The 20,686-nt window shown below is 43.2% G+C and overlaps 1 protein-coding gene across 2 annotated transcripts in view; it reads right to left on the bottom strand.

The window, feature by feature from the left end:
- The window catches only part of SRPX (sushi repeat containing protein X-linked), a 190,032-nt gene that overhangs the window by 19,507 nt on the left and 149,839 nt on the right, over positions 1-20,686 (bottom strand). For both annotated transcript variants that reach the window (XM_069761620.1, XM_069761621.1), the window contains one exon: positions 19,800-19,979. In XM_069761620.1, the coding sequence (XP_069617721.1) occupies positions 19,800-19,979 (180 nt within the window). The remainder of the gene's footprint in view (positions 1-19,799; positions 19,980-20,686) is intronic.

Raw genomic sequence — 20,686 nt, 5'->3', positions numbered from 1 at the left:
TCTGTCCAGCACTCTGCCCCATCTCTGTCCAGCACTCTGCCCCATCTCTGTCCAGCACTCTGCCCCATCTCTGTCCAGCACTCTGCCCCATCTCTGTCCAGGACTCTGCCCAGCACTCTGCCCCATCTCTGTCCAGGACTCTGCCCAGCACTCTGCCCCATCTCTTCCCAGCACTTTGCCCCATTTCTTCCCAGCACTCTGCCCCATCTCTTCCCTGCACTCTGCCCCATCTCTGTCTAGCACTCTGCCCCATCTCTGTCCAGCACTCTGCCCCATCTCTGTCCAGCACTCTGCCCCATCTCTTCCCAGCACTCTGCCCCATCTCTTCCCAGCACTCTGCCCCATCTCTGTCCAGCGTTTTGCCCCTGTGTCCAGCACTCTGCCCCATCTCTGTCCAGCACTCTGCCCAGCACTCTGCCCCATCTCTTCCCAGCACTCTGCCCCATCTCTTCCCAGCACTCTGCCCCATCTCTGTCCAGCGTTTTGCCCCTGTGTCCAGCACTCTGCCCCATCTCTGTCCAGCACTCTGCCCCATCTCTGTCCAGGACTCTGTCCAGCACTCTGCCCCATCTCTGTCCAGGACTCTGCCCAGCACTCTGCCCCATCTCTTCCCAGCACTTTGCCCCATTTCTTCCCAGCACTCTGCCCCATCTCTTCCCTGCACTCTGCCCCATCTCTGTCTAGCACTCTGCCCCATCTCTGTCCAGCACTCTGCCCCATCTCTGTCCAGCACTCTGCCCCATCTCTTCCCAGCACTCTGCCCCATCTCTTCCCAGCACTCTGCCCCATCTCTGTCCAGCGTTTTGCCCCTGTGTCCAGCACTCTGCCCCATCTCTGTCCAGCACTCTGCCCAGCACTCTGCCCCATCTCTTCCCAGCACTCTGCCCCATCTCTTCCCAGCACTCTGCCCCATCTCTGTCCAGCGTTTTGCCCCTGTGTCCAGCACTCTGCCCCATCTCTTCCCAGCACTCTGCCCCATCTCTTCCCAGCACTCTGCCCCATCTCTGTCCAGCGTTTTGCCCCTGTGTCCAGCACTCTGCCCCATCTCTGTCCAGCACTCTGCCCAGCACTCTGCCCCATCTCTTCCCAGCACTCTGCCCCATCTCTTCCCAGCACTCTGCCCCTGTGTCCAGCACTCTGCCCCATCTCTGTCCAGCACTCTGCCCCATCTCTGTCCAGCACTCTGCCCCATCTCTGTCCAGCACTCTGCCCCATCTCTGTCCAGGACTCTGTCCAGCACTCTGCCCCATCTCTGTCCAGGACTCTGCCCAGCACTCTGCCCCATCTCTTCCCAGCACTTTGCCCCATTTCTTCCCAGCACTCTGCCCCATCTCTTCCCTGCACTCTGCCCCATCTCTGTCTAGCACTCTGCCCCATCTCTGTCCAGCACTCTGCCCCATCTCTGTCCAGCACTCTGCCCCATCTCTTCCCAGCACTCTGCCCCATCTCTTCCCAGCACTCTGCCCCATCTCTGTCCAGCGTTTTGCCCCTGTGTCCAGCACTCTGCCCCATCTCTGTCCAGCACTCTGCCCAGCACTCTGCCCCATCTCTTCCCAGCACTCTGCCCCATCTCTTCCCAGCACTGTGCCCCATCTCTGTCCAGCGTTTTGCCCCTGTGTCCAGCACTCTGCCCCATCTCTGTCCAGCACTCTGCCCCATCTCTGTCCAGCACTCTGCCCCATCTCTGTCCAGCACTCTGCCCCATCTCTTCCCAGCACTCTGCCCCATCTCTTCCCAGCACTCTGCCCCATCTCTGTCCAGCGTTCTTCCTTGGGCCCCCGGATCGCCGCTCTAAAAAAAAAAAAAGAAGTTCTTCTTACCTGCCGCGCTCCTGCGGCGGGCGAAGTCTCCACGCAGCTGCAGCGTGCATGCACTCGCCGGCGACTGACAATGATGTCAGACGCCGGCGACATGCACGCACGCTGCGGCTGACGTCAGCGCCTGCCAGCCTCAGATTGGCTGGCGGCGCCGCGGCTGTTAACTATTGACGTGCGGGCCCGCGCCCGCACGTCAATAGCTTTAAACAGCTGCAGCGTCGGCGCTAAGGGCCCGGTTAGCCTGCGGCTGCCGGTAGGGGCCCGGTGAGCAGATAAGAGGGGGCCCGATGCGGGCCCCCTCTGCTCACCGGGCCCCATACGCCAGTCACGGCCGTCATGCCCTGATGGCGGCCCTGGGCGTATGGCAGAGCTCGGAAGGGAAGGAGCGCCATTTTACTTTTCAATGCAAAATTGACTGGAATTGAGATGGGATGCCATGTTGCATTTGGAGAGCCCCTGATGTGCCTAAACATTGAAATCCCCACAATTGACACCATTTTGGAAATAGACCCCTTAAGGAACTTATCTAGAGGTGTGGTGAGCACTTTGACCCAACAAGTGCTTCACAGAAGTTTATAATGTAGAGCCATAAAAATAAAAAATCATATTTTTTCACAAAAATAATCTTTTCGCCACCAATTTTTTATTTTCCCAAGGGTAAGAGAAGAAATTAGACCACAAAAGTTGTTGTGCAATTTGTCCTGAGTGCGACAATACCCCATATGTGGGGGTAAACCACTGTTTGGGCGCATGGCAGAGCTCGGAAGGAAAGGAGCACCATTTGACTTTTCAATGCAAAATTGACTGGAATTGAGATGGGACGCCATATTGCGTTTGGAGAGCCCCTCATGTGCCTAAACATTGGAACCCCTCACAAGTGACACCATTTTGAAAAGTAGACCCCTTAAGGAACGTATCTAGATGTGTGGTGAGCACTTTGACCCAACAAGTGCTTCACAGAAGTTTATAATGCAGAGCCGTAAAAATAAAAAATCTTATGTTTTCACAAAAATGATCTTTTCGCCCCCAATTTTTTATTTTCCCAAGGGTAAGAGAAGAAATTAGACCACAAAAGTTGTTGTGCAATTTGTCCTGAGTGCGATGATACCCCATATGTGGGGGTAAACCACTTTTTGGGTGCATAGCAGAGCTCGGAAGGGAAGGAGCGCCATTTGACTTTTCAATGCAAAATTGACTGGAATTAAGATGGGACGCCATGTTGGTTTGGAGAGCCCCTGATGTGCCTAAACATTAAAACCCCCCCACAAGTGACACCATTTTGGAAACTAGACCCCCTAAGGAACTTATCTAGATGTGTTTTGAGAGCTTTGAACCCCCAAGTGTTTCACTACAGTTTATAACGCAGAGCCGTTAAAATAATTTATTTTTTTTTTCGCAAAAATTATTTTTTAGCCCCCAGCTTTGTATTTTTACAAGGGTAACAGAATAAATTGGACCCCAAAAGTTGTTGTTCAATTTGTCCTGAGTACGCTGATACCCCATATGTGGGGGGAAACCACTGTTTGGGCGCATGGCAGAGCTCGGAAGGGAAGGAGCGCCATTTGGAATGCAGACTTAGATGGATTGGTCTGCAGGAGTCACGTTGCATTTGCAGAGCCCCTGATGTACCCAAACAGTACAAACCCCCCACAAGTGACCCCATATTAGAAACTAGACCTCCCAAGGAACTTATCTAGATGTGTTGTGAGAACTTTGAACCCCTAAGTGTTTCAATACAGTTTATAACGCAGAGCCGTGAAAATAAAAAATCCTTTTTTTTTCCCACAAAAATGATTTTTAGCCCCCCAAATTTTTATTTTCCCAAGGATAACAAGAGAACTTGGACCCAAAAAGTTGTTGTCCAATTTGTCTCGAGTACGATGATACCGCATATGTTGGGGTAAACCCCTGTTTGGGCGCACGGGAGAGCTCGGAAGTGAAGGAGCACTGTTTTACTTTTTCAATGCAGAATTGGCTGGAATTGAGATCGGACGCCATGTCGCGTTTGGAGAGCCCCTGATGTGCCTAAACAGAGGAAACCCCCCAATTATAAATGAAACCCTAATCCAAACGCACCCCTTACCCTAATCCCAACTGTAACCCTAACCACACCTCTAACCCAGACACACCCCTAACCCTAATCCCAACTGTAACCCTGACCACACACCTAACCCTGACACACCCCTAATTCTAATCCCAACCCTAATCCCAACCGTAAATGTAATCCAAACCCTAACTCTAACCCTAGCCCTAACCCTAGCCCTAACCCGAATGGGAAAATGGAAATAAATACTTTTTTAAAATTTTATTATTTTTCCCTAAGGCTAGGTTCACATTGCGTTAGGGAAATCCGTTTAGCACTAGCGGATTGCGCTAACGCAATGTCTTTTTAGGTGTCGTGTTTAGTGGTCGCGTTAACGTCCCCGCTCTGGAAGATCGGGGATCGGACCTCGGGCGCGCCGCGGACGCTGCAAGCAGCGTCCGAAGCGCGCCACAAAAGAACGGCACCTTGCTAGCGCGAGCCGAAAATGGCACGCTCTAGCGATGCGCTATACCCGAAAATCACATTGCTGTCAATGGGTGTGCTAACGGACCCGTTGCACGGCGTTAATTGTGACATTTTCGCCGTGCAACACTGTCTGTTAGCGTTAACCCATTAACGCAATGTGAACCTAGCCTAACTAAGGGGGTGATGAAGGGGGGTTTGATTTACTTTTATAGCGTTTTTTATATCGGATTTTTATGATTGGCAGCTGTCACACACTAAAAGACGCTTTTTATAGCAAAAAAGTTTTTGCGTCTCCACATTTTGAGACCTATAATTTTTCCATATTTTGGTCCACAGAGTCATGTGAGGTCTTGTTTTTTGCGGGACGAGTTGACGTTTTTATCGGTTACATTTTCGGACACGTGACAGTTTTTGATCGCTTTTTATTCCGATTTTTTTGTGAGGCAGAATGACCAAAAACCAGCTATTCATGAATTTCTTTTGGGGGAGGCATTTATACCGTTCCGCGTTTGGTAAAATTGATAAAGCAGTTTTATTCTTCGGGTCAGTATGATTACAGCGATACCTCATTTATATCATTTTTTTTATGTTTTGGCGCTTTTATACGATAAAAGCTATTTTATAGAAAAAATAATTATTTTGGCATCACTTTATTCTGAGGACTATAACTTTTTTATTTTTTTGGTTATGATGCTATATGGCAGCTCATTTTTTGCGGGACAAGATGACGCTTTCAGCGGTATCATGGTTATTTATATCTGTCTTTTTGATCGCGTGTTATTCCACTTTTTGTTCAGCGTTATGATAATAAAGTGTTGTTTTTTTGGCTCGTTTTTTTTTTTTTCCTTACGGTGTTCACTGAAGGGGTTAACTAGTGGGCCAGTTTTATAGGTCGGGTCATTACGGACGCGGCGATACTAAATATGTGTACTTTTATTGTTTTTTTGTTTTTTTTTTAGATAAAGAAATGTATTTATGGGAATAATATTTTTTTTTTTTCTTCTTTATTTAGGATTTTTTTTTTTTTTTTTTTTACAGGTGTGGAAATTTTTTTTCTACTTTTTCACTTTGTCCCAGGGGGGGTCATCACAGATCACCGATCTGACAGTGTGCACAGCACTCTATCAGATCGGTGATCTGACATACAGCCGGGCAGGATTAGAGCTGCAGCTGCAGCCTGATCCTGACCCGGAAGTGCTCCCTGCAGGACCCGGATGCAGCCCGGCGGCCATTTTGGATCCGGGGACTGCAGGGAGAAGACGCTCGGTACACGGTGAGTACATCACCGTGTACCGATCGTCTCAGGGAAGCACGCAGGGAGCCCCCTCCCTGTGCGATGCTTCCCTGCACCGCCGGCACATCGCGATCATCTTTGATCGCGGTGTGCCGGGGGTTAATGTGCCGGGAGCGGTCCGTGACTGCTCCTGGCACATAGTGCCGGATGTCAGCTGCGATAGGCAGCTGACACCCGGCCGCGATCGGCCGCGCTCCCCCCGTGAGCGCGGCCGATCGCATATGACGTACTATCCCGTCACTGGGAATTAAGTCCCAGGTCACCTGGACGGGATAGTACGTCTTATGGGATTAAGGGGTTAAGGACCAGGGGTATTTCCGTTTTTGCATTTTTTTTGCTCCCCTTCTTCCCAGAACCATAACTTTCTTATTTTTTCCATCAATATGGTCTTGTGAGGGCTTGTTTTTTGTGGGACAAGTTTTTCTTTTGAACGACACCATTGCATTTAGGCCGGTGTCACAATCGGCGTAAGACAATACGGTCCGTATTTTACAGCCGTAATACGCAGAAAAGTCCCCAAAATAGTGGTCCGTAGCTCCTCCGTAGGCAGGGTGTGTCAGCGTATTTTGCGCATGGCATCCTCCGTATGTAATCCGTATGGCATCCGTACTGCGAGATTTTCTCGCAGGCTTGCAAAACCGACATACGGATATAAAAGGTATCCATGTGCTCAAAAAATAATAAAAACATATGTACTGTCTATATATATACAGTGGGGCAAAAAAGTATTTAGTCAGTCAGCAATAGTGCAAGTTCCACCACTTAAAAAGATGAGAGGCGTCTGTAATTTACATCATAGGTAGACCTCAACTATGGGAGACAAACTGAGAAAAAAAAAATCCAGAAAATCACATTGTCTGTTTTTTTAACATTTTATTTGCATATTATGGTGGAAAATAAGTATTTGGTCAGAAACAAACAATCAAGATTTCTGGTTCTCACAGACCTGTAACTTCTTCTTTAAGAGTCTCCTCTATCCTCCACTCATTACCTGTAGTAATGGCACCTGTTTAAACTTGTTATCAGTATAAAAAGACACCTGTGCACACCCTCAAACAGTCTGACTCCAAACTCCACTATGGTGAAGACCAAAGAGCTGTCAAAGGACACCAGAAACAAAATTGTAGCCCTGCACCAGGCTGGGAAGACTGAATCTGCAATAGCCAACCAGCTTGGAGTGAAGAAATCAACAGTGGGAGCAATAATTAGAAAATGGAAGACATACAAGACCACTGATAATCTCCCTCGATCTGGGGCTCCACGCAAAATCCCACCCTGTGGGGTCAAAATGATCATAAGAACGGTGAGCAAAAATCCCAGAACCACGCGGGGGGACCTAGTGAATGAACTGCAGAGAGCTGGGACCAATGTAACAAGGCCTACCATAAGTAACACACTACGCCACCATGGACTCAGATCCTGCAGTGCCAGACGTGTCCCACTGCTTAAGCCAGTACATGTCCGGGCCCGTCTGAAGTTTGCTAGAGAGCATTTGGATGATCCAGAGGAGTTTTGGGAGAATGTCCTATGGTCTGATGAAACCAAACTGGAACTGTTTGGTAGAAACACAACTTGTCGTGTTTGGAGGAAAAAGAATACTGAGTTGCATCCATCAAACACCATACCTACTGTAAAGCATGGTGGTGGAAACATCATGCTTTGGGGCTGTTTCTCTGCAAAGGGGCCAGGACGACTGATCTGGGTACATGAAAGAATGAATGGGGCCATGTATCGTGAGATTTTGAGTGCAAACCTCCTTCCATCAGCAAGGGCATTGAAGATGAAACGTGGATGGGTCTTTCAACATGACAATGATCCAAAGCACACCGCCAGGGCAACAAAGGAGTGGCTTCGTAAGAAGCATTTCAAGGTCCTGGAGTGGCCTAGCCAGTCTCCAGATCTCAACCCTATAGAAAACCTTTGGAGGGAGTTGAAAGTCCGTGTTGCCAAGCGAAAAGCCAAAAACATCACTGCTCTAGAGGAGATCTGCATGGAGGAATGGGCCAACATACCAACAACAGTGTGTGGCAACCTTGTGAAGACTTACGGAAAACGTTTGACCTCTGTCATTGCCAACAAAGGATATATTACAAAGTATTGAGATGAAATTTTGTTTCTGACCAAATACTTATTTTCCACCATAATATGCAAATAAAATGTTAAAAAAACAGACAATGTGATTTTCTGGATTTTTTTTTCTCAGTTTGTCTCCCATAGTTGAGGTCTACCTATGATGTAAATTACAGACGCCTCTCATCTTTTTAAGTGGTGGAACTTGCACTATTGCTGACTGACTAAATACTTTTTTGCCCCACTGTATATGTTAGTGAGACACATATATATATATATATATTAATATTTCAATGCAGCGGTGCTCCTGACTGTAAAACCCCAGCGAATGAATGGAAACTAGGTCAATGACCTGTAGTTACCTTCATTCGCAGAGAGGCGCCCTCTGCTGGATGTCCTTCGAGCGTGGGAAAAAATCAGAAAAGTTCCCAGGCTCGAGTTCATATGAGGACAACCAGCAAAGGGCGCCTCACCGCGAATGAAGGTAACTACAGGTCATTGACCTAGTTTCCATTCATTCGCTGGGGTTTTACAGTCAGGAGCATAGCTGCATTATAGCAGAGCTCCTGACTGTAAAAAAAATTAACCCCTTCAGATGGATTTACATCGTGGGACGTGACAGATCCTCGGAAGGTATGGATATTGTTGGTTTATTATTTTTTCTTTGTCACAGAGCGAGTTTCTTCAGGTGGATTACCAGAATAATAAAATATTAAAACAACCTGTGTTTTTATTTCATTAAAAGACTTTGTAATAATGTGTTTGTGTTTTTTTAACCATTTCAGACTATTGGATTAATAATGGATAGGTGTCATAATTGACGCCTCTCCATTATTAATCTGGCTTAATGTCACCTTACAATAGCAAGGTGACATTAACCCTTCATTACCCCATATCCCACCACTACACAGGAATGGGAAGAGAGTGGCCAAGTGCCAGAATAAGCACATCTTGCAGATGTGCCTTTTCAGGGGTGGCTGGGGGCAGATGTTTTTAGCCGGGGGGAGGGCCAATAACCATAGACCCTCTCCAGGCTATTAATATCTGCCCTCAGTCACTGGCTTTACTACTCTGGCAGAGAAAATTGCACGGGAGCCCACGCCAATTTTTTCCGCCATTTAACCCTTTAATTTAATAGCTAGAACACCCAAATTTTGCACATACACACTACTAACAGTAGTGTGGAATATGCAAAAAAAAATGGGAATATGACATGGTTTACTGTATGTAAACCACGTCTCATATCATGTCGGGTTTTGGAAGGAGATAGCAAAAGCCGGCAATTGAATTACCGGCTTTTAAGCTATCTAGCGCTGTATGAAATATTAATATATATACATATATGTGTCTCACTGACATATATATATATATACCTATTCTATGTGTACACATTTATTCCACCTATTCTATTGTAAGCTGTCAGTGTGATTTTACTGTACACCGCACTGAATTGCCGGCTTTTCTCTCTAACACCGCTGCGTATTTCTCGCAAGTCACACTGCTGGTCCGTGTGTAATCAGTATTTTTCTGGCTTCCATAGACTTTCATTGGCGATTTTTTTGCGCAATACGGTGACAAATGCAGCATGCTGCGATTTTCTACAGCCGTAGAAAGCCGTATAATACGGATCAGTAAAATACGGCAGATAGGAGCTGGGGCATAGAGAATAATTGGGCCGTGTGTAATGCGTGTTTTACGGACGCATTTTATGCGCTCATACGTCTGTAAAACTCGCTAGTGTGACGCCGGCCTCACTATATCATGTTCTGGAAAATGGGGAAAAAAATTCTAAGTGCAATGAAATTGCAAAAAAAAGTGCAATTTCACAATTGTGGGGTTTTTTTTTTACCATGTTGACTAAATGCTAAAAGTTACGTGCCATTATGATTCTCCAGGTCATTACGAGTTCACAGATATAAAACATGTATAGGTTATTTTTTATTTAAGTAGTGAAAAAAATCCAAAGTTTGTAAAAAAAAAAAGACACCCTTTTTCAAGACCCGTAGCGTCTCTATTTTTCGAGATGTCAGGTTAGGTGGGGGCTTTATTTTGTGCACCGAGCTGACATTTTTATTGATATTATTTTGGGATAGATACGATGTTTTGATCGTCCGTTATTGCATTTTATTGTAATGTTGCAGCAACAAAAAAAAACGTAATTCTTGTATTTTTTTTTCTCTTTACAACGATTACTGATTGGATTCATTATTTTTATATTTTGATAGCTTGTGCGTTTCTGAATGTGGCAATACCAAATTTGTGTATGTTTTATATTTTTTTGTCTTATTTTGAAACGGGGTGATTTGAACTTTTATATTTTTTAATTTTTTTTAAAACCTTTTTTTCTACTTTTTACTTGCTTCAATAGTCTCCATAGGAAACTAGAAGCTGTGATCTCCTGATCATTTGTGTTACCCTTTCTTGTTCATGAAACCATATATGCTTTATATATTTGTCTCCTTTTATTATTCTGATACCCAATTGTGTTTTTTTTCAGGTTGGACCTAATTAATCTAATAACTAACCAGTAACTAACCAGTAAAGACTAAACAAACAGCTGCTGTGAGCTATTATTAATAGCCTTGGAACATTTAAGGCTAATAGCCCCTTTCCTAGATTATTCATATCAGCAGTCGGCTTTCACTATGCTAGTTATGAAAATTATGCAAGAGCCCACCCCATTTAAAAAAAAATGTATTTAAAAATAAAAAACAAGTACAAAAAAACACACAAAGTACTGATTATATGGTACACAGACATATTTCTATCGATCTAGTTCCTCATCACTATCTTTAATACATAACACGCATTAATTTCCATGCTGCATTTCATTCCATATGTGTCACACTGACAGCACACGGAGAGCACACAGACACACTGATGTCATACACATAAACACAGCTGGCACACGGACACGGACCACAGGTCCCACAAGTACTGGTTTTTACAGTACCACAATCACCAGGATGTACGAAGGGGGCTAACATGTAGCTGTCCACTCTGGTACAAGGTGAAACCTTATAGTTTTCTTCCAATGTATTTCATATTTAATGTATATTGTCATTTACACGGCAATTAATAACCTTTGCCATTTAGCCTTTTATTTCTTTATACTGTTTATATTATTGAAGGATGCCTTCTAATATCTGAATCACATAGACTTGCTTTTTCACCTGCCTGATGAATACTTTAAATTCCTTTTTTATGTGCACCAAGAAGGCAGTATATGCCCATTTACCTTATCTGTAATCTAACTGAAATTATATCTGCTGTACTCCTCTTTGTGTTAAGCTATTAATCACACTGAGAGACCTTACGGGAGTGGTGAAATAAACTGTCTTCTTAGGTCAGGATCACACATGCGAGAAATACGTCCGAGTCTCGCATGGTAATACCCGGCATTGCCGCCGTCACTCAGGAGCGGAGCGTCGGCTGCATGTATTGCTATGCGGCAGACGCTCTGCTCCTGAGTGATGGCGGCAATGCCGGGTATTACCATGCGAGACTCGGACGTATTTCTCGCATGTGTGATCCCGGCCTTATTTTGTCTTCCTTATTATCTCCCTCTTCAAAATACCTTCTCTGGCAGCAGAAAAATGAATGAATGAGAAGAATTACTGAGCTAGAAATAAATTTCTTATTTGACTTAAAGCACAATATCCGCAAGTTCAGGTTGTGAGCTGGATTTTGTTTCTTGGCATAATCTAATAGATCTAAAAAAAACTCTGAAACCTGAAAAACTGTTAGTGAGGAACCAGCACCTTACCACCCTACCCAATGTCACTATTATGATGGCGAGATCACTCGGTATGGCCTCCTCATTTGCGCAAATGTTTTGCACCCTCTGGGGACAAGTAAGGGCACCTTGGAACAGTTTTACACAGACACGCCTATCCACGCAGGCCCAGTGAGGCATGGGGCGTGAGAGTATGTGGCCCACACAGTCACTGACATGGCATCACACTCACTCACAATCCTAATAGGCTAGGAGGCCCCTTTCACTAGCACCAGTGAAACAGTGACGGGTCAGCCCGGGAGGACAGCCACCAATTCCTTGTTAGATATAAGCCCAAACCTTTAATGGGATTATATCGGCCACAAATCAGCCTCGGTAGCATGGAAAGTTTAAACCGAGAACATCGATGTATGGATTCGTTGATCGAGATAAAAGAGCAGCTCAAGGTTAAATTATATATTTTATTGCCTTAAGGGCACACTATACAGTACACTATATGCATAATGGTCATATATATATATAATGGTAAGCTATGGAAAAACAGGTGGTAGTACAAAAGTATAAGCCTGTTATACAAAAGTCAGTTATTGGCTTGATGTTCGGTTTTTGGATGCTGGCAATGACATAGGAGGTGCGGGAGCCAGCTATTTCCAGTTTAGTCCCACACGCTGCACGGTGTGGCATCCCTTGGCAGAGAACGAGTTCCCACATCGTCACATGTGCTTTTAACCCCTTGGTCAGTCATTCTTTGTTCTGCCCCCCTGGATGGTCCTAGTTTCCCTCTCACTTGCTCTGGCAGCTGAAACTCCAAAACCTATGATGGATCATAACTTCTCTATGAAAGGTCATAGGTTGATGGTTTTGGCGCCATCGGATCCAACTGGGCCCCCATTACGCTTGAAAACCAAGCACAGCTTTGCTACTTGGCTTCTACTAGCTGTTCTACTAATCTACCTACCCCTTGGGCAATAGGCCTGTTCCCGAGATCTCGAAAATGTATACAGCTAGGAGGTACGATAAGTCCATAGCTTCATAACTCCTTATTAACCCCTTAATCCCATATGACGTACTATCCCGTCCAGGTGACCTGGGACTTAATTCCCAGTGACGGGATAGTACGTCATATGCGATCGGCCGCGCTCACGGGGGGAGCGCGGCCGATCGCGGCCGGGTGTCAGCTGCCTATCGCAGCTGACATCCGGCACTATGTGCCAGGAGCGGTCACGGACCGCTCCCAACACATTAACCCCCGGCACACCGCGATCAAAGATGATCGCGGTGTGCCGGCGGTGCAGGGAAGCATCGCGCAGGGAGGGGGCTCCCTGCGGGCTTCCCTGAGACGATCGGTACACGGTGATGTACTCACCGTGTACCGAGCGTCTTCTCCCTGCAGTCCCCGGATCCAAAATGGCCGCCGGGCTGCATCCGGGTCCTGCAGGGAGCACTTCCGGGTCAGGATCAGGCTGCAGCTGCAGCTCTAATCCTGCCCGGCTGTATGTCAGATCACCGATCTAACAGAGTGCTGTGCACACTGTCAGATCGGTGATCTGTGATGTCCCCCCTGGGACAAAGTGAAAAAGTAAAAAAAAAAATTTCCACACTTGTAAAAAAAAAAAAAAAAAATTCCTAAATAAAGCAGAAAAAAAAAAATATTCCCATAAATACATTTCTTTACCTAAAAAAAAAACAAAAAAACAATAAAAGTACACATATTTAGTATCGCCGCGTCCGTAACGACCCGACCTATAAAACTGGCCCACTAGTTAACCCCTTCAGTGAACACCGTAAGAAAAAAAAAAAAAAGAGCCAAAAAACAACGCTTTATTATCATAACGCTGAACAAAAAGTGGAATAACACGCGATCAAAAAGACGGATATAAATAACCATGGTACCTCTGAAAACGTCATCTTGTCCCGCAAAAAACGAGCCGCCATATAGCATCATAACCAAAAAAATAAAAAAGTTATAGTCCTCAGAATAAAGCGATGCCAAAATAATTATTTTTTCTATAAAATAGCTTATATCGTATAAAAGCGCCAAAACATAAAAAAAATGATATAAATGAGGTATCGCTGTAATCGTACTGACCCGAAGAATAAAACTGCTTCATCAATTTTACCAAACGCGGAACGGTATAAACGCCTCCCCCAAAAGAAATTCATGAATAGCTGGTTTTTGGTCATTCTGCCTCACAAAAAATCGGAATAAAAAGCGATCAAAAACTGTCACGTGTCCGAAAATGTAACCGATAAAAACGTCAACTCGTCCCGCAAAAAACAAGACCTCACATGACTCTGTGGACCAAAATATGGAAAAATTATAGGTCTCAAAATGTGGAGACGCAAAAACTTTTTTGCTATAAAAAGCGTCTTTTAGTGTGTGACAGCTGCCAATCATAAAAATCCGATATAAAAAACGCTATAAAAGTAAATCAAACCCCCCTTCATCACCCCCTTAGTTAGGCTAGGTTCACATTGCGTTAATGGGTTAACGCTAACGGACAGCGTTGCACGGCGAAAATGTCACAATTAACGCCGTGCAACGGGTCCGTTAGCACAACCATTGACAGCAATGTGATTTTCGGGTGTAGCGCATCGCTAGAGCGTGCCATTTTCGGCTCGCGCTAGCAAGGTGCCAATCTTTTGTGGCGCGCCTCAGACGCTGCTTGCAGCCTCCGTGGCGCGCCCGAGGTCCGATCCCCGATCTTCCAGAGCGGGGACGTTAACGCGACCACTAAACACGACACCTAAAAAGACATTGCGTTAGCGCAATCCGCTAGTGCTAAACGGATTTCCCTAACGCAATGTGAACCTAGCCTTAGGGAAAAATAATAAAATTAAAAAAAATGTATTTATTTCCATTTTCCCATTAGGGTTAGGGTTAGGGTTAGGGCTAGGGTTAGGGTTTGGATTACATTTACGGTTGGGATTAGGGTTGGGATTAGAATTAGGGGTGTGTCAGAGTTAGGTGTGTGGTTAGGGTTACAGTTGGGATTAGGGTTAGGGGTGCGTTTGGATTAGGGTTTCATTTACAAATGGGGGGTTTCCACTGTTTAGGCACATCAGGGGCTCTCCAAACGCGACATGGCGTCCGATCTCAATTCCAGCCAATTCTGCATTGAAAAAGTAAAACAGTGCTCCTTCACTTCCGAGCTCTCCCGTGCGCCCAAACAGGGGTTTACCCCAACATATGGGGTATCATCGTACTCGAGACAAATTGGACAACAACTTTTTGGGTCCAAGTTCTCTTGTTATCCGTGGGAAAATAAAAATTTGGGGGGCTAAAAATCATTTTTGTGGGAAAAAAAAAGGATTTTTTATTTTCACGGCTCTGCGTTGTAAACTGTAGTGAAACACTTGGGGGTTCAAAGTTTTCACAATACATCTAGATAAGCTCCGTGGGAAGTCTAGTTTCCAATATGAGGTCACTTGTGGGGGGTTTGTACTGTTTGGGTACATCAGGGGCTCTGCAAATGCAACGTGACGCCTGCAGACCAATCCATCTAAGTCTGCATTCCAAATGGCGCTCCTTCCCTTCCGAGCTCTGCCATGCGCCCAAACAGTGGTTCCCCCCCACATATGGGGTATCAGCGTACTCAGGACAAATTGGACAACAACTTTTGGGGTCCAATTTATTCTGTTACCCTTGTAAAAATACAAAGCTGGGGGCTAAAAATCATTTTTGTGAAAAAAAAAAAGAATTTTTATTTTCACGGCTCTGCATTATAAACTGTAGTGAAACACTTAGGGGTTCAAAGTTCTCACAACACATCTAGATAAGTTCCTTGGGAGGTCTAGTTTCTAATATGAGGTCACTTGTGGGGGGTTTGTACTGTTTGGGTACATCAGGGGCTCTGCAAATGCAACGTGACTCCTGCAGACCAATCCATCTAAGTCTGCATTCCAAATGGCGCTCCTTCCCTTCCGAGCTCTGCCATGCACCCAAACAGTGGTTCCCCCCCACATATTGGGTATCAGCGTACTCAGGACAAATTGGACAACAACTTTTGGGGTCCAATTTATTCTGTTACCTTTGTAAAAAATACAAAGCTGGGGGCTAAAAAATCATTTTTGTGAAAAAAAAAAAGAATTTTTATTTTCACGGCTCTGCGTTATAAACTGTAGTGAAACACTTAGGGGTTCAAAGTTCTCACAACACATCTAGATAAGTTCCTTGGGAGGTCTAGTTTCTAATATGGGGTCACTTGTAGGGGGTTTGTACTGTTTGGGTACATCAGGGGCTCTGCAAATGCAACGTGACTCCTGCAGACCAATCCATCTAAGTCTGCATTCCAAATGGTGCTCCTTCCCTTCCGAGCTCTGCCATGCGCCCAAACAGTGGTCCCCCCCCCACATATTGGGTATCAGCGTACTCAGGACAAATTGGACAACAACTTTTGCAGTCCAATTTATTCTGTTACCCTTGTGAAAATACAAAACTGGGGGTTAAAAAATAATTTTTGCGAAAAAAAAAAAAATTATTTTAACGGCTCTGCGTTATAAACTGTAGTGAAACACTTGGAGGTTCAAAGCTCTCAAAACACATCTAGATAAGTTCCTTAGGGGGTCTAGTTTCCAAAATGGTGTCACTTGTGGGGGTTTTTAATGCTTAGGCACATCAGGGGCTCTCCAAACCAACATGGCGTCCCATCTTAATTCCAGTCAATTTTGCATTGAAAAGTCAAATGGCGCTCCTTCCCTTCCGAGCTCTGCTATGCGCCCAAAAAGTGGTTTACCCCCACATATGGGGTATCGTCGCACTCAGGACAAATTGCACAACAAGTTTTGTGGTCTAATTTCTTCTCTTACCCTTGGGAAAATAAAAAATTGGGGGCGAAAAGATCATTTTTGTGAAAAAATAAGATTTTTTATTTTTACGACTCTGCATTATAAACTTCTGTGAAGCACTTGTTGGGTCAAAGTGCTCACCACACATCTAGATAAGTTCCTTAAGGGGTCTACTTTTCAAAATGGTGTCACTTGTGAGGGGTTCCAATGTTTAGGCACATGAGGGGCTCTCCAAACGCAACATGGCGTCCCATCTCAATTCCAGTCAATTTTGCATTGAGAAGTCAAATGGCGCTCCTTTCCTTCCGAGCTCTGCCATGCGCCCAAACAGTGGTTTACCCCCACATATGGGGTATCAGCGTACTCAGTACAGATTGTACAACAACATTTGGCATCCATTTTATCCTGTTACCCTTGGTAAAATAAAACAAATTGGAGCTGAAATAAATTTTGTGTGAAAAAAAGTTAAATATTCATTTTTATTTAAACATTCCAAAAATTCCTGTGAAACCCCTGAAGGGTTAATAAACTTCTTGAATGTGGTTTTGAGCACCTTGAGGGGTGCAGTTTTTAGAATGGTGTCACACTTGGGTATTTTCTATCATATAGACCCCTCAAAATGACTTCAAATGAGATGTGGTCCCTAAAAAAAAATGGTGTTGTAAAAATGAGAAATTGCTGGTCAACTTTTAACCCTTATAACTCCCTAACAAAAAAAAATTTTGGTTCCAAAATTGTGCTGATGTAAAGTAGACATGTGGGAAATGTTACTTATTAAGTATTTTGCGTGACATATCTCTGTGATTTAAGGGCATAAAAATTTAAATTTGGAAAATTGCGAAATTTTCTAAATTTTCGCCAAATTTCCATTTTTTTCACAAATAAACGCAAGTTATATCGAATAAATGTTACCACTAAAATGAAGTACAATATGTCACGAGAAAACAATGTCAGAATCACCAAGATCCGTTGAAGCGTTCCAGAGTTATAACCTCATAAAGGGACAGTGGTCAGAATTGTAAAAATTGGCCCGGTCATTAACGTGCAAACCACCCTCGGGGGTTAAGGGGTTAAATACAATAAAAAGTTTTAAAAAATGTTGAAAAAAAAAAAACATACAAAAGTTCAATCCACCCCCCTTTTGACCCATTAAGAAAAACATTTTATCTAATATATAATTGCCTAGAATACTACTTCCTGCAATTTGTGCCAACTTCCTGTCCGGAGATAATGTTCGGAGATAAGTGACGTCAACAGTGTCCAGTGTCTGATTGGTTGCCGCCTGCTGCGAGCGACCAATCAGAAACGTGCCGTACTGTGACACACTCCGCCCGCCATTTTGGTGTGATTTTTGAATTTTTACCTCACAGCAAGTTTCTACTGCGTGGAGGCGGGCCCAGTGACGTTGCTCTTCAAGCTCCTGCCAAATTTCGTCAAAAAAATGATAATACCATTTACCAAAACTATATATATTTAGTTGTGAAGTGGTTCAGTGACATTTTCACACCAATTTTGAACTTTTGTTTGGTGTTTTCTCCATATACTGCCTATTATTCACTGAATGTTATACTGAGAGACTGCCGTTTATTAACCTCTTCTTTGCCACATTGGGTATATTGCTCTATTATTTGCCACATAAGGACATTGTCCATTATTGCCCAGCAATTTCTCTGCAATATAAACTGCCTATTTATTAATATCTGCATTCCTGCAAAGAACTATTGCCTATTATTAACTGGCTATTTTCCTACTACCTGACATTGTTCTTAAGCAAAGAACCGTTGTTGTGGCATTTGCCACAACACGCAAAGTTGTCGTCTGATGTCTTTCATCCCTCCCCTCATAAGCATGTTCATGGATCCTGTGTAACTGTACCTTAAATAACAAGAATTGTCAAGAGCTGGTGAGTGCAGCCATTTTTTGTTCTTTCTTACTATTATTTATTAATTGTATTATTTTTACATTTGAATAAATAAAGTATATATGGATTCTAGACTCCCGATTCTTTAGAATCAGGCTGCCATCTAGTATATATATATATATATATATATATATATATATATATATATATATATATATATATAAACATATTTGGCATCATTACGTTCGCAAAAATCCAATCAAAGTATAAAGTAAATTGATCCGATCAGTAAACGGCGCAATGAGAAATAAAAATCAAAATGCCTAAATTGTTTATTTTTGGCAACAGCAAAAAATAAGCCCTCACGCAGCCCTAAAGTGCAAAACAGCTTTTTTTCAAAATTTTCTTGCAATTCCAACGCACTTGGAAGTTTTTTTTTCCACATTTTCTAGTATAATGTGTGTCATTCAAAAGTACATCTCATCCTGCAAAAAACAAGCGTTTCTGCGTCTAAATTAATGGAAAAATAAAAAATGTATGGCTCTTGGAAGAAGGGGAGGAAAAATTAAAATGCAAAAAACAGAAAATCATCATGAAGAGGTTAAACAATAGGTGCATTAATTGTGCCGAAATTCTGCAGTGTAAAAAATGCACCAAATCTTATTTTGGAAACATACAGGTGCATCTCACAAAATTAGAATATCATCAAAAAGTTAATTTATTTCAGTTCTTCAATACAAAAAGTGAAACTCATATATTATATAGAGTCATTACAAACAGAGTGATCTATTTCAAGTGTTTATTTCTGTTAATGTTGATGATTATTGCTTACAGCCAATGAAAACCCAAAAGTCATTATCTCAGTAAATTGGAATACTTTATAACACCAGCTTGAAAAAATTATTTTAAAATCCTAAATGTTGAATTATGGGGTATTGTAAAGAAGAAGATGAGAAACACCAGACCCAACAATGAAGACGAGCTGAAGGCTGCTATCAAAGCAACCTGGGCCTCCATCTCCTCAGCAATGCCACAGGCTGATCGCCTCCATGCCACGCCGCATTGATGCAATAATTGATGCAAAAGGAGCCCTGACCAAGTATTGAGTGCATTTACTGAACATACATTTCAGTAGGCCAACATTTCGGATGTTAAAATCATTTTTTTAAGCTGATGTATTCTAATTTACTGAGATAATTACATTTGGGTTTTCATTGGCTGTAAGCTATAATCATCAACATTAACAGAAATAAACACTAGAAATAGATCACTCTGTAATGAGACGATCAAATATATGAGTTTCACTTTTTGTACTGAAATAACAAAATAACACCTCTTGTGCCACACTTCATATATGCAGACACAAGAGCCCCACCGGGACTTCATCCTTCAGTATCTCTTCACAAGTCACAATTAATTACAAGTAAGGTTTGACCAAGACCTAGGAAGGGTCGAAACCTAACCTTCAGTGTCTCATCTTTCTGTGGTGTTGTCCTACACGTGTAATAAATACCTACAATTACTTTGCAAATTATAACATTGCCTGAGTGTGGCTGTTTTTCTTTAAGTTAGCACTTTGGTCCCACCCAAGTGCAGCCTGCACCTTCCTTGAGCAGAGTGTGCCTCTTTTCTCGTGTGTACCCATGTAAATTACAAATGTAAGAAATAGGAAGAATACTAATATTACTAATACTAAATATTAATACTTTTTAATATATACTCACATGAACACGTGGGCTCTGTGCCGGACCATTCAGAATTGAACTGGCACACACGAGCGGGGCTTCCTTGTAATTCATAACCGCCCATGCAAAAATAGTCACAGGTTGCACCATAGTTCTCTTTAGCTCCTGAACACTTGACGTATCCATTCTCAGGAGCATTCAGCTTAGCACAGCGCCTTACTTAGTAAAAAGACAGAGAAGAAGCAAAAAGTTTATTAGGTAGTTTGTATTACCCAGGTATTGTTGGACACGCACAATTTTTCTTCCCCTTGACAAAGCAAGAACGCGAAACGCGCGTCGGGGCTTTTCTGAGATTGAGGACAGGCGGACCATATGGGTATGTGTTGGCAGCTATGTTAACTCTTTAGGCACTTGCACTTTGCACTTTAGAAAAGATGGTTAATTCGTTATGCATGCCACTATGAGGTTGTTATATATATCAACTTTATCCCGTTGCCTGGGTTACTCTTTACCTCAATTTCAAGCTTTGTGTATCTTACTCGGGTATAAATAATCCTTCCTCTTACTGTTTACTGTTTTTGTTACACTTTTTAGCATTATTGTACCTTAATAAAATTTGTTATCTTTTTATTACTGTCTCCTGAGTGGTGTACTATGATACTTTGTATCTATTGGGTTGGTGTAGTTGGATAAAGACATATTCTGGAATTGATTGCAAACACACTGGATTATCTTTTTCATACATGACTTTTCCTTAAATGTGACAAACCTAGCAAACCTAATTTATATATATGGTTTTACTTTGGTACCATTTTTATATTTTAATTGAGAATGTGAAATATTCCTTGTTTGTGCACAGTTTCAATGTGGGTTCTCAGACCCTAAACAACCTGTGATTTGTATGGAACCACAATATAACATTTGCA

The sequence above is a fragment of the Ranitomeya imitator genome, chromosome 3, assembly GCF_032444005.1.
Source record: "Ranitomeya imitator isolate aRanImi1 chromosome 3, aRanImi1.pri, whole genome shotgun sequence".
In the NCBI taxonomy this organism is placed as follows: domain Eukaryota; kingdom Metazoa; phylum Chordata; class Amphibia; order Anura; family Dendrobatidae; genus Ranitomeya; species Ranitomeya imitator.
This window is presented reverse-complemented; position numbering and strand designations above follow the sequence as displayed.